Below are 14131 nucleotides of genomic sequence, written 5' to 3' on the forward strand. Positions count from 1 at the left end.
TTCTTCCTCCTTAACCTCTTCTTCATCTTTTCCCCTCCCTCTCTGTACCCCCCTCTAAATTCCCTTCCCATCTTATTCTCATGGCTGAAAGTCTTCTGGCACCATACTGAAATTCTGGTCTTTTAATTTTTTGCTCTAGTTGAAAATTCATTCTAACATATCTCTAATTTAATTACATTTCGTAGCAGTGAAGAACAATGAAAGCACTTTGAAGTTCATTGTTTACAAATTTACTTAATGTTGTGCACACTATTAAAGGAAAGCTGCTAAAAAATTGTAATCAATACGGAAGGCTATCATGTTGCGCCATCATGTTCAAACTCTTATAGTTTGAAAACATGTGCATGAGACTGTAATCTACCCCAGTGACAATGTGATTTGATGCCAGCAAGCAACATCAAGTGGTTAGAGAGTGATGCCAACTCTTTACACTGTTGGTAGATGATTGGCATGTTATCTATAGTTGCTTAGCAATTGGCATGCTAGCCATATTTTTGCCCTTATTTATCCATAAATGTGTTAGCGTTAGAGCAATGACGTGTACGGCATGAGAAAATATCAGCGATGACGATGTTGAATAAACACCACCGACTGGTCTTGCTCCAAAACAATTTGTCACCAGGAAAAGCCAGCCTTGTGACAAGTCTTCAATGCCACTGCTGAACAATGATATCCTGTACCATCTTTTGCAACTAGAAGGGCAATAAAATGGTTATACTTGATGATGTGATGTGTGTGATCATATTGATCATAGCTGGCTTTGTGATGTGAGCATAGCTGGCTTAGCTTGGCGAACCCACTGCTTCCCCTATATCCAACCCCCCGTCTGCTGACCTCTCGGGCAGCGTCAATCTTGATCTCAGTCTGCTCGCTGCTCTTCAGTTGGACGGACACCTCACTGGCTGTCACCTTGGATGTCTGCAGGGTATTCACCAGCTGCGCGTCATCCAGGAGGGAGCCTGTGGCCTCATTCAACAGCCTAGTGGACAGACACGCATGCACGCACGCACGCACGCACGCACGCACGCACGCACGCACGCACGCACGCACACACGCACACACACACCAAGGTAAAAAAAACCTTCCAATGGATCTTAGCCACTATGAGAGGAAATTATATATATATATACACTACCGTTCAAAAGTTTGGGATCACATTGAAATGTCCATATTTTTGAAGGAAAAGCACTGTACTGTTCAATGAAGATAACTTTAAACTAGTCTTAACTTTAAAGAAATACACTCTATACATTGCTAATGTGGTAAATGACTATTCTAGCTGCAAATGTCTGGTTTTTGGTGCAATATCTACATAGGTGTATAGAGGCCCATTTCAAGCAACTATCACTCCAGTGTTCTAATGGTACAATGTGTTTGCTCATTGGCTCAGAAGGCTAATTGATGATTAGAAAACCCTTGTGCAATCATGTTCACAGATCTGAAAACAGTTTAGCTCGTTACAGAAGCTACAAAACTGACCTTCCTTTGAGCAGATTGAGTTTCTGGAGCATCACATTTGTGGGGTCAATTAAACGCTCAAAATGGCCAGAAAAAGAGAACTTTCATCTGAAACTCGACAGTCTATTCTTGTTCTTAGAAATGAAGGCTATTCCATGCGAGAAATTGCTAAGAAATTGAAGATTTCCTACACCGGTGTGTACTACTCCCTTCAGAGGACAGCACAAACAGGCTCTAACCAGAGTAGAAAAAGAAGTGGGAGGCCGCGTTGCACAACTGAGCAAGAAGATAAGTACATTAGAGTCTCTAGTTTGAGAAACAGACGCCTCACAGGTCCCCAACTGGCATCTTCATTAAATAGTACCCGCAAAACACCAGTGTCAACATCTACAGTGAAGAGGCGGCTGCGGGATTCTGGGCTTCAGGGCAGAGTGGCAAAGAAAAAGCCATATCTGAGACTGACCAATAAAAGAAAAAGATTAAGATGGGCAAAAGAACACAGACATTGGACAGAGGAAGACTGGGAAAAAAGTGTTGTGGACGGATGAATCCAAGTTTGAGGTGTTTGGATCACAAAGAAGAACGTTTGTGAGACGCAGAACAAATGAAAAGATGCTGGAAGAATGCCTGACGCCATCTGTTGAGCAGGAGGTAATGTGATGGTCTGGGGTTGCTTTGGTGCTGGTAAGGTGGGAGATTTGTACAGGGTAAAAGGGATTCTGAATAAGGAAGGCTATCACTCCATTTTGCAACGCCATGCCATACCCAGTGGACAGCGCTTGATTGGAGCCAATTTCATCCTACAACAGGACAATGACCCTAAACACACCTCCAAATTGTGCAAGAACTATTTAGAGCAGAAGCAGGCAGCTGGTATTCTATCGGTAATGGAGTGGCCAGCGCAGTCACCAGATCTGAACCCCATTGAGCTGTTGTGGGAGCAGCTTGACCGTATGGTACGCAAGAAGTGCCCATCCAACCAATCCAACTTGTGGGAGCTGCTTCTGGAAGCGTGGGGTGCAATTTCTCCAGATTACCTCAACAAATTAACAGCTAGAATGCCAAAGGTCCACAATGCTGTAATTGCTGCAAATGGAGGATTCTTTGACGAAAGCAAAGTTTGATGTAAAAAAAATCTTATTTCAAATACAAATCATTATTTCTAACCTTGTCAATGTCTTGACTCTATTTTCTATTCATTTCACAACATATGGTGGTGAATAAGTGTGACTTTTCATGGAAAACACAAAATTGTTTGGGTGATCCCAAACTTTTGAACGGTAGTGTATGTATAAAAGAAAAACTAATAAAAGAATGGAATGTATTTGTGTGACAGCAAACAGGCAATCAGCAGACAGGCATAATTTCTATGCTGATTGTTTACCTGAGGATCTCATCCTCTAGCTCCTGCAATTTTCTCTTGCTAGAGGCAATGTTGATCACCAAAGAAACTTTCTGCTCCTCCAGCTCTGGACGCTCCTTACGCACCACGATGCCAAGCAGCTGGGCCTCTAGACCCTACACACAACCATACAGACACATGTACACAGACAAATATATACAAAAACACAGACACAGACACACACACACAGACACACACACCCACAAACACAGCTTCATAAGTGTAACTACAGCACAAGTACAGATGCACAAAATGAAACTAAAATGGAACACAACAGAACAACTTGCTCTTCGTTATTCATGCATAAATGTGAACACACATGCACATACACACCTGCTCCTTGACAGCAAAGTTGACAATAGTGGTCTTGCCGGAAATCTCGGGGGTGTAGTGGGGGTTGGACAGCTTGGTGGTGATGTAAAAACGGAACTCTGGACTGTACTCCACCTCCCTATCACCAAGCTTCATCAGCAGTCTGCCACCTGCAGAACACATGTGTGCATGCGCGCCCATAGACACACACAAACACACACACACACAAACACGCTCACACAATTCAGAGACATAAATGCATATACTTGCATGCATGCATAAAAAGAATAGTTACCCCCCCACACACACACACAACTGTTGCTGTCATTCCCACATATGCATCTATGATGTGTGTGTATATCTATGGTTCTACTGACTGATTCATTTGTGTGTGTGTGTGTGTGTGTGTGTGTTTGTGTGTGTGAGAGAGCTAATATGTGTGGTTTTAATGTGTGGGTGAGTATGTCTGTATTGGTGTGCACCTGTGTGTTTGTACATAGGCCTATATAAGGATCAATTAAGTTTTTTTTTTATGTGTGCAGACGTGTGTGTGTGTATGTGTATGTGCATGCGCTCCAACTGACCGATTTGTGTGAGGGACTTGTTGAGTATGGGTGCCAGTGAGGGGTCAAGTTCCTCCTGGACATTTTGCAGTAGAACTGGGTTCCCAAACTGGACTGCGTTCTCCAGCGTCCACAGGAAGTCAGGCATCTGCAGGTCTATCACCTTCAGACCCTGAAACAAAAATGCAAAAAATATAAACACACACACACACACACACACACACACACACACACACAAACCCAGACACAGAGACAGATGCACACTCATGAACACACAAAGGCACTCAGATAAAAGAAAGAAAGAATATTAGAAGAAAGTTGGAAGAGTCATATGAAGGTAGAAGAAAGGAATGGGGGAGGGAGAGAGAGAGCGCGAGAGAAAAAATGACCCAATCCAAAAAAAGAAAGAAAAGGCGAGGGTGATTGGGATAAAATGGAGTCAAAAGAACTAGACTATTAGACTTAGATGGACACGTCATTCTAAAACGCTCCAGCCGTACTTGCTAACTGCCATGGCCCAATTGTCCCCTAAATGTCATGCTGTGGTTGCATTGTGAGCAAGCAGCCAAGTGGAGTGGAGCAATGAGGGAAAGCAAAGAGCTACAGTGAACAAGACAGAAATAAGAGAGAAAGCAAGACAGAAAGAGAGCGGGAGGGAGAGAAAGTGTGTTTGGGGTTGTTAGTGTATGTATGTATGGAGAGAAGGTCAGACAGACAAAAGCCAGAGAAGCACAGTGAACACATTTGGGGAAATTGGGGAGGGAGAGAGTGAAGGAGGAGGAGGAAGTGGTGGTACTGGGGGAGATGCAAGTGAAAATTGGCCACTGTGTGTGTGTGTGTGTGGGGGGGGTAACTGATTGGTGGAAGAGGAGCAGATCAATATCTCCCCTTCCATCTACAGAGAGCACATGAACACAGGAAAGTATTCTGCAGAGAGAGAGAGAGAGAGAGAGAGAGAGAGAGAGAGAGAGAGAGAGAGAGAGAGACAGCAGTTTATCCATGGCAGCACATGAAAAACAGGAGGAACATGTAAACTCCTGTTGGCTTCCTCTGTGGCTTTACAGCACGGTTGGCTAATCTAATCTGATATCCAGTCAAACTAAATGCCCGCAAATGTCAAGGCCATGGATGTATTAGATGTATTATAGCAGAACTGGATACCGGATCTAAAAATGGCACCTGTTCATTCCTATGAGAATTGCTCGCCTGGCACATACACCGAACAAGTTTCTGGCTTCCAGGTTACTTCTGGGTAAATGGGGCCCACTGAATATGCGCAGTATTACTCCCATCATGCCTCTAGGCTATGAGAACGGCTCGTACACAGCTGTGCCGTCATGCAGGAAAAAAAATACTTTTTTTCTGGGCTTTGGAAAATTTTTAAAAAGATAAAAACCTCATGGCTTAAAAATATACAATACAAACAGTAATACTTGACCATGGTTATAGCTGCAGGTGTCCTGTCAACAGTTTTACAGGCGTCTCTTTTACAATGGTGGTCTATGGGGAAAATGCTTTTTGGGCTGCAGGGGATTTTTCGCTGCAATACCATGAGTGACCACTGGAAAAAATTGGCTGCAAGGCTGAGCGGTGGCACCATATCCAGTTCTACTATAATACATCCATGGTAAAGGCCCTTTCCCCAAACATGGCTGTAATACACTTCAACTGCAATATATCTGTTGATAGCAGCATGAAGCAATCTGGCTTCCATTTTCCTCCCCGAGGGGGTGGGACTAGGAGCCATACAAACTGTGCGGCAGCAGTAAGGGAAAGCAAGTGGTTGCAGATGAAAGAAACGCGCTCGGACTTGGGTACAAAACTGATAAGGGAAGCTTTTGGAGATTTTTTTCATGGTGTTTAACTGATGGGTTATGTGGTTTTGTGGAATGAAGTACATAGTGGTAGGATGTCAGTGTAGATTTGAGTTGTGTGCAGTGCTATTGTGTAGTGCTATTAGGTTCACCTAGTCTGTTAATAGTCTGTTATTGTAGCATAGCTGGGTGTTCATAATTGTTAATATTTGACTGGGGTTTGATGGTCAAAAGGTTTTAGTTGTGATTGTCCGTTGTAAGTCAGCACTGTAAATGTGTAGTCTTCCCCCTCACACACATACACCTCCTAACTGGCTTGTCTGGCTGGTACAAGCCCGGACACTTGGCTGCACTGTTGAGCTGCCTTATGGTGTGATGAGCTAAACTAAAAGATGCATCACTGATGGGGAGTGCCGGCTTCATAAACCCCCAGGAGACACCTGTGCTCACACTCAACACAACAACAATGGGCAGATTACTAAATGGTGCAGCCTCAAGACGGGCCAGTAGATCTTATTACAACCCTATACAGTATGTGTCACGTGTCTCCCAGTTTAGTCATTTTCCTTGTTACGATGTCCCTCAGCTTAGTTCAGTCAGTTATTTTCAACAGTTCTCGTCTCCCACAGCCTCAGTCATTTCAGCCCCAGTTCATTCAGCTCATAGCCTCAATCATTCTGTTGTGTTTCCTGTTTTTATTTTGAAGTCCTCACCTGGCTTCGTTGTGCATTTTTCCTGTTTTATTTTATAGTACTCATCTGTGCTGTCATGTCAGTTCTTGCCTGTGGTTTTGTCATTAGTTAAACCCATGTATCCCACACCTGTTCCCCATTACCTCATTTACTTCCTAGTGTATTTAGTCTGTGTTCCCCTCTCTCAGTGCGAGTTCGTCTTGTCTGTATTTACCTGTGTAACCCGTGTCAAACTATCCAGTGCCCCCCCCCGTTTTGTTTTTCCCTGACCCCACCTTTGTCTTGTCGTATTTTGTTCTCCTCATCTGTTTAACCTGTGTCCTGTACCTTGTGGCAAGTACAAGGTATGTTTTTCATTCATTAAACTAAGTGTTACTGAATCTCCCTGTCGGCGAGTTGTGCATTTGAGTTCTCACCTGTCAGTTTCCCCTGGGAAACGTAACAGTATGGTAACTCTTTCTGGGATGAGAAAATGCTGATAGTATAGATGGAAAGAACAGAAAGAAAACTGAAGGTATTGGTACAGAAACAGCGTACATGATTCAAAGTCTCGTCCTGATGTCAGATATTACAATATGTCTTTGCCATGATAATGAAAGAGAGATACTTCTTCCCCCTGGCTCTGTGCTGTTTCTCAGCAGTATTCCTTCGAGCCAAAAGGGTGCGTCTCTGCTTTTATAGCGTCTTGCTACGGACATGCCCTCTATGCTAATGGTAATTTGTGACGCGGCAAGTTACCACATTTTCGCCAACTGGAAATCAGTTACTTGGCCGCCGATATCTCTCGTCTGGCCATAATGTGATTTGAGAGCTACCATTTGTCTCATCGATCACATCCACACTCCTTACATTGATTAACAACAGGAAAAGTCGGATTTTGATGCAAGTATCTCTTTAAAGAACAGATAGTGTTTTTGGTCCAATTTTATGAGCATTTTTGGGGAAATCCTGGCCTTGCTTAACCTGTTTGATTCTGCCATTGAAAATTACCATCAGAGTAAAAACAATATTTTGTGACATTCATCTAAAGCTTTAGCTGTCTCTTCAGTTTGCAGTGCGGATTAATGAATTTATTAAAATTTTTGGGCTTTTTTCCCCCTTTTACTCCCCAATCGTACTTGGCGAATTACCCTATTCTGCCTTTGTTGACAAAATACATAACATTTGTTGTAATTTTACCATTGCTAGTATTTCCTCTGATTCATCAGTTTACTGTCCAACTCTCTTGTCTAATTTCTCACAATCTCATTGACACTGTATCCCATATGTGCCTGTCCTATTGCCCTTTAGATGTTATCCCCCCCCCCCCCAAATTCCTTATAGAGGTACTGCCTACCCTGGGCCCTAGCCTGCTCTCCATTATTAATCTTTTGCTCACCTCTGGCTGTGTTCCTGATCTTGAATTACTAATCAATACCCTAATTCTTTCATGCCTTGACTACTGCAACGCTCTTTTCTCCTGTCTCAGCTAAACAGCCTTGTCCCGCCAACATGCATGTTATTTATTTTTTCTGTATCTGTATCTTGCGCATCACTTTGTAAATTTGTTTTAAAATGTGCTAGATAAATAAACGTTTACTTACTTACAGCAAATATGTGCAAAACAAACTAAAATACATTCCTGGATATTACTGCAATATAGCAGAAAAGAAATGATGGCACTTCTTGAGTTCTCAAGTATATTGAAACGATTCTAAGGGTTTCCCTGTGTAGAATACACAGCCATTGAAAAATATATAGTATAAATCAAAAAAAGCACCTAACATAGCACCAAAAATCAAGAACATAATGTTCCAGGACCTCCATCACTACATCACAGAATAAGAGTTAAGCATCAACAACTCTACTTATGAAACTGAATTGGCCAGCTCTTACTCTCTTCATCTCCATATTCTTGATCCACTTCAGAGCTTGACCTTGGGGGTCCACCACCAGTGGCCATCTTGAAACAGAAGACAGCAGAAGACACAGTGGTTAACAAGAGCATGCTGAACGCCAAATTGGATTTGCTTCAAAATGCCCTTCAGACAATTCTGTGTTTTCTAATCATTTATCATTGACAGCAGCTCAGCAGTGAAGAAGAGTAGTGGGGATTGACGACTAAAGATTGTGAGGCCACATCTCTGTTTACTTAAATGATGTCTTTTAGGAAAACCTCCGCAGCAGCATGGGCTACCTGGCACGGAGACATAGACACAGATGGAGAATGATGGAGCTGTTGTTCCATCATTCTCCAGTCAACCTGGGTGCAACTTTGGAAGCTCTGTTTACTTAACTCTATGATGCTTTGCCATTGGGACTGGACTTGACTGTAGTTATTCTTAGTCGACAAGATGTTTTTGCAATTACTGTGTGTGTGTGTGTGTGTTCTGACCGGTTACTGCGGGTGACAATGACCCCGTTTTCAGTGGAGAAGGCATCTGAGGGGAGGCCTTGGATGTTCCAGTCTCTCACCACAGTGGGTTTGGACAGAAACATCGCAAAAGAAAACCTTGGAGAACATGGTACCTCTAACTCACGCACCTGGGGAGAGAGAGAGAGAGAGTGAGAGAGAGAAAACGGTCGAGAAAAAGGAAAGACATACCTGGTTTTTATCATTTTGTTATAATGTATCACTTATAATTAATTAATAATTTAATTTAAAAAAAAAGATAAGAGAAAAGAGACAAGATAAAACATTAGTCACACATCGAAGTGAGAGAAGGATACAACATTGAAAAGGGACAAGAAAATTATACGGATTTATAAGATATATTTTAAAAAAAAAACAATGTGATGAGGGGCATGCCAAGCAACATCCAGGTGGCAACCACCGTCACCATGAAGACCTGGGAAGAGGAAAGACTATATGTGCACAAAGGGGGGACTGACATCACGCCATTCATATACACAGAAAAGAAAGGAGAAAAAATCAGAGAGAGAAAACATATGTAAGGGAAGTGAAGAGTTTGCAATAGTCAATAATATATAGGCTACTCTCTAATCTCATCAGCAGAACAGTGCTTGGTAAATTCATTGAGACAGAAACCAACCCGCCATACAGTACAGGTTATGAAGTATACTCGATGCCCCCCCCCCTTTACTCCCCAATTGTATTCGGCCAACTACCCCACTCTTCCGAACCATCCTGGTCGCTGCTCCACCCCCTCTGCCGATCCGGGGACAGCTGCAGACTACCACATACTTCCTCCGATACATGTGGAGTCTCCAACCGCTTTGTTTTCACCTGACAGTGAGGAGTTTCGCCAGGGTGACGTAGTGCGTGGGAGGATGACGCTATCCCCCCCCCCCCCAAACAGGTGCCCTGGACGACCAGAGGAGGCACTTGTGCAGTGACCAGGACACATACCCAACATCTGGCTACCCACCCGCAGACATGGCCAATTGTGTCTGTAGGGACGCCAACCAAGCCGGAGGTAACAAGAGGATTCAAACTGGTGATCCTCATGTTGGTAGGCAACAGAATAGACCACCACGCAACCCAGACACCCTGAAGTACTCAATTTAAAGGCAATTAATTGGAGGTTAAGGCAGTTTTAAGTTTGGATTGAAAGGACTCAACAGAATGATTGTCTGATGACAACAGGTGGGTTATTCCACAAGAACGGGGCCTGATAGGAAAAGGCCCTACACCACTGACTTCTTTTTAACTTTGGGTACACACAGCAGCCCTGTATTTTGAGAGCGGAGAGCTCAAGATGGAACATACAGTTTAAGGAGATCAGACAGGTATGATGGGGCAAGCACATATAGGATTTTATAAGTCAGCAGAAGCACCTTGAAGTCTGATCTAACATGGAGAGGAAGCCAATGAAGGGAGGCAAGAACTGGTGTAATATGGTAACATTTTCTAATTTTAGTTAAGACTCTAGTTGCAGCATTTTGAACCTTCGAAAGACTTTTAGTACTAACGTGTGGCAGACCTGAAAACAGAACATTACAGTAATCAAATCTGGATGAAACAAATGAATGTATTAAGAGTCTCTGCATTGGCCATAGACATGAAAGACTGAATTTTAGCTATGTTACATGAGTGAAAAAAGGCAGTCTTGGGAATTTCTTTAATGTGCTTATATAACTAAAGGCTGGGATCAAACGTAACACCAAGCTTTTTGGCCGCTACATTTTGTGAAATCACAGAGTTGTCAATTGTTATTGTTACTTGATCAAATTGGTGTCTGTGTCTAGCAGGGCCAATGACCAGCATCTCAGTTTTATCTGCATTTAAAAGCAGGGAAATTTAGTGACATCCCACTATTCCCAGCAGCCAAGCAAGCCTCTAAATTAGTTATTTGAGTACAGTCATCAAACAGGAAATTTAGTGACACCCCATTATTCATAGCAACCATGCAGGCCTCTTAATTAGTTATTTGAGTATGATCATCAGCCCTTATAGGCACATGCAGCTGAGTATCAGTCACATAGCAATGGAAATGTATTCCATAACTGCGTATAATTTGGCCAAGAGGTGAAATATAAAGAGAGAGAAGTAGAGGGCCAAGAACCAAGCCCTGAGGTATGCCATATTTAACGTCAGAGAATTTCGATGTAATATTATCATAGCAGACAATGTGTTTTTCCAGATAAGTAAGAGTTAAGCCATGGGAGAGCTAAACCAGAGACACCAAAATTACAATTTAATCTGTCTAACAGTATACAGTGATCAATGTGTCAAAGGCTGCACTGAGGTCCAACAGTAGAAGCACAGAGGTGGAATCAGAGTCCATAGCTGGTAGAAGATCTTTCACCACTCCGATCAGAGCAGTTTCAGTGGAGTGACAGGCCCTGAAAGCCGATCGAAAAGGATCATATAGACTGTTTTTCTTCTATATGGGTAAAAAATTGTTGATACACAACTCTCTCTAGTACTTTAGAAAAGAATGAAAGATTAGAGACTGGTCGATAGTTATTATGAGACTGCGAATCAAGGTGCGGTTTCTTAAGTAGAGGTTTGACCACAGCTGTCTTAAAACTGCTGGGAGCAGTGCCAGTAGTAAGTGATAAATTAACAATGTCTAGCATTGTAGGTCCCAAGAAAGGCCAGAGGTCTTTAAGAAGTTTTGTTGGTAAACGGTCAAGTAGGCAAATAGTTGGTTTAGAAGCCGACATGAGCTTAGTCAAAGTATCAAGAGAGATAGTCTCAAAAGCTGTAATAACAGGGATTATCAGTGACTCACTGTATAGACTTGAATTTGGTAAGACATGATATGCAGGAGTAGCTGGAGTTGAAGAACTAATTTAATTTATGATCTCATCAATCTTACTGCAGAAAAGTCTAGAAACTCATGGGCCGTGAATGGTGAGCAGCTAACAGACAGCTGTTGTTAGTAAATTTAGCTACAGTGTCAAAGAGAAATCTGGGATTATGTTTATTAATATTCATTAAGTGAGAGAGATACGATGCTTTCACAGCAGAAAAAGCATGCTTGTATTTCGATAAACACTCATACCAAGATAGGTAAAAAAAACTTCCAATTTTGATATTCGCCATTTACGTTCCAGTCTCCTGCAGGGCTGCTTAAGAGCACATGTCTCATCATCAAACCAGGCTGGAGGCATCCTTTGTTGCCTAGTTCTGGTAGTGAGAGGTGCAACTGAATCCAGGAGACTAGAGAAGGCCACATTTAAATCACTAGTGAGATTTTCAACAGACTCTGTCTCTACAGTAAAGGAGCCAAGACTTCAAGCAACTGCTGGCCAAATGCAGCTACAGTGGATGGACCATTGTGGCGAGTGGCAATTACATCTGTGCAAACATTAACAGGACAGGCTAATAATGCTTCAATTTTAATGAGAAAATGATCTGATACAGTGGATGTGCTCAGCAAGACATTCAGAGCAGAAACAGCTATCACTTTAGATAAATTCAAATCGAGGGTTGTTACCACTGTAATGAGTCGACTCTTGAACAAACTGAGCGAACCCAAAAGTATCAACAACTGCCAGAAAGGCTTTACTTAGAGGATCAGCAGTTTTATTCAGATGAATATTGAAATCACCAAGAACTAGAATCTCATCAGAATGAGTAACAAGGCCTGAGAGAAATTCTCCAAATTCTTCAAGAAATAGTGAGTAAGGGCCAGGAAGTCAATAGAGTATCACAATCTGGACTGAGCAGTCTATTCATGGCTGAGGGAGACGGACTTAGAATAACAGCCTCAAAAGATTGGAATTTAGATTCAACTTTATTCGTTAAATTGAAAAGAGGGACTTCCGGTGGCGTGATGAGTGGGTAGGTGGAAGATTTTAGAGCTCCCTGCCAACTGTTCAATAATATATATATATATATATATATACACACATACACACACACACACACACACACACACACACACTGAACAAATAAACAATAACAGAAAAAGTACAAGAGAGCGCAGAACTGAGACTACCGTCCGTGGCACCATCTTGATGTCAATTAAAAAAAAAAAAAACCAATACAAAATATTGCATATATATATGTGTGTATGTGTGTGTGTGTGTGTATATGTGTGTGGTGTGTGTATATTCAGTACAATACAGTGTGTGTTTGTATGTGTGTGTCACCTCCTTTATCCAGATGGCTAATAGCTCGTCCCTGTAGTTGGACAGAAAGGGTCCCATGTAGGAGAGACAGGAGGCAGCCAGCAGACAGTCTCCCACCAGGTAGCCCATGTTCTCCTCGAGACCCTTAGGGATACACACTCTATGGTATCACAGGTACATACACTGGTGCACACGTGTGTTTGTCTGTCCGCGCAAGCACCATAATTCATACTTGAACTTTCACACACCAATTGCAATCAAAATACAAAAAAATCACACAACTTTTTCTGTCTCACACACAAAAATTCCTCTTAATGGAATAGCTTGGATTTTTTGAAGTTTGTCCCTATTTTACACTCACAGCTCATGTACTGTAGAGGTAGGTCCATTTTCACTGTCCATCCATTTATTCATACTGAACGACTTGCCATCTATAGCTCAATGTAATTAACGGGGGACAAATCCACAATCCTTGTTCAGTGCTAAAATGCACTCTATGGCTCAGCCAAAGCTAACATGCTTGCTAAGCTGTCTATCATAGCGAACCTGAGTAGTCATTTTAAAACTCTATATTTGTTTTTATTGCTAAATTTCCTTTTTAGTGTTTGCTTTGCTGTGCTGAGGTTGAGTCACTCCTGCTGGCAATTGCTTGTAGGCTGCATTGCAGGAAGTTGCACAGTAGGCAATGACCACAACTAACTGTAAAAAAATAATAAATTATTAAAACAACCACTCCGATTCACTACGATAGACTGCTGTAGCATCATGCTAGCATTGGCTGAACCGTCGAGTGCTTTTTTGTTCTGAACAAGGATTGTGAATTTATCCTCCATCAATACATTAAGCTGGGGTTGTCGAAAGGCATGGGTGCAAGTTCATGAATAATGGGATGGCATCCAGCACTTTACCAGTGCCTCCGTCCATAGGGTTAGTGGTTGTGTCAGTAAGGGTAGCCGATGTAAAATTTCGCCAAATCATTATGCGAATTGACAAGACCATACTGAATCAGTCAGGGCTCACTACCGGATCGGTCAAAGCCAAGGTTAACAATGACTGCCATTGGTGATGTGCCCTCACAAGGTAACCAATGGAAACTATAAAATCTGCTGTGGTGACCCCTGAGAAACTGCAACAAGCTGAAAGAAGATGAATACATTAAGCTGGGGCTGCACATCCAGTGTGAAGAAAAGGACAGATGACTGTGAAAATGAAATCTACCTACGTACATGAGTGGTGAATATAAAATAGGAATAGACTTCCCGAAATTCTGAACTATTACTTTAAGCACGCCGATTTTGATTGATGTGTATGTGAATATGTATGAGCTTTGGCTTATACAACCCCAAGTAAAACTAGGGTCCAAGTAAC

At 42.2% G+C, this 14131-nt stretch overlaps 1 protein-coding gene across 1 annotated transcript in view; it reads right to left on the reverse strand.

The window, feature by feature from the left end:
- dnah2 (dynein, axonemal, heavy chain 2) overlaps positions 1 to 14131 on the reverse strand; it is a 223342-nt gene that overhangs the window by 31077 nt on the left and 178134 nt on the right. Inside the window, exons 66-72 of the mRNA XM_056300849.1 lie at positions 12785 to 12907; positions 8616 to 8764; positions 8117 to 8183; positions 3757 to 3907; positions 3194 to 3342; positions 2843 to 2976; positions 835 to 979 (exon numbers count right to left, since the gene is read on the reverse strand). Coding sequence (XP_056156824.1) covers positions 835 to 979; positions 2843 to 2976; positions 3194 to 3342; positions 3757 to 3907; positions 8117 to 8183; positions 8616 to 8764; positions 12785 to 12907 — 918 coding nt within the window. The remainder of the gene's footprint in view (positions 1 to 834; positions 980 to 2842; positions 2977 to 3193; positions 3343 to 3756; positions 3908 to 8116; positions 8184 to 8615; positions 8765 to 12784; positions 12908 to 14131) is intronic.

This window comes from Lampris incognitus, chromosome 20 (assembly GCF_029633865.1).
Source record: "Lampris incognitus isolate fLamInc1 chromosome 20, fLamInc1.hap2, whole genome shotgun sequence".
Taxonomy (NCBI): Eukaryota; Metazoa; Chordata; class Actinopteri; order Lampriformes; family Lampridae; genus Lampris; species Lampris incognitus.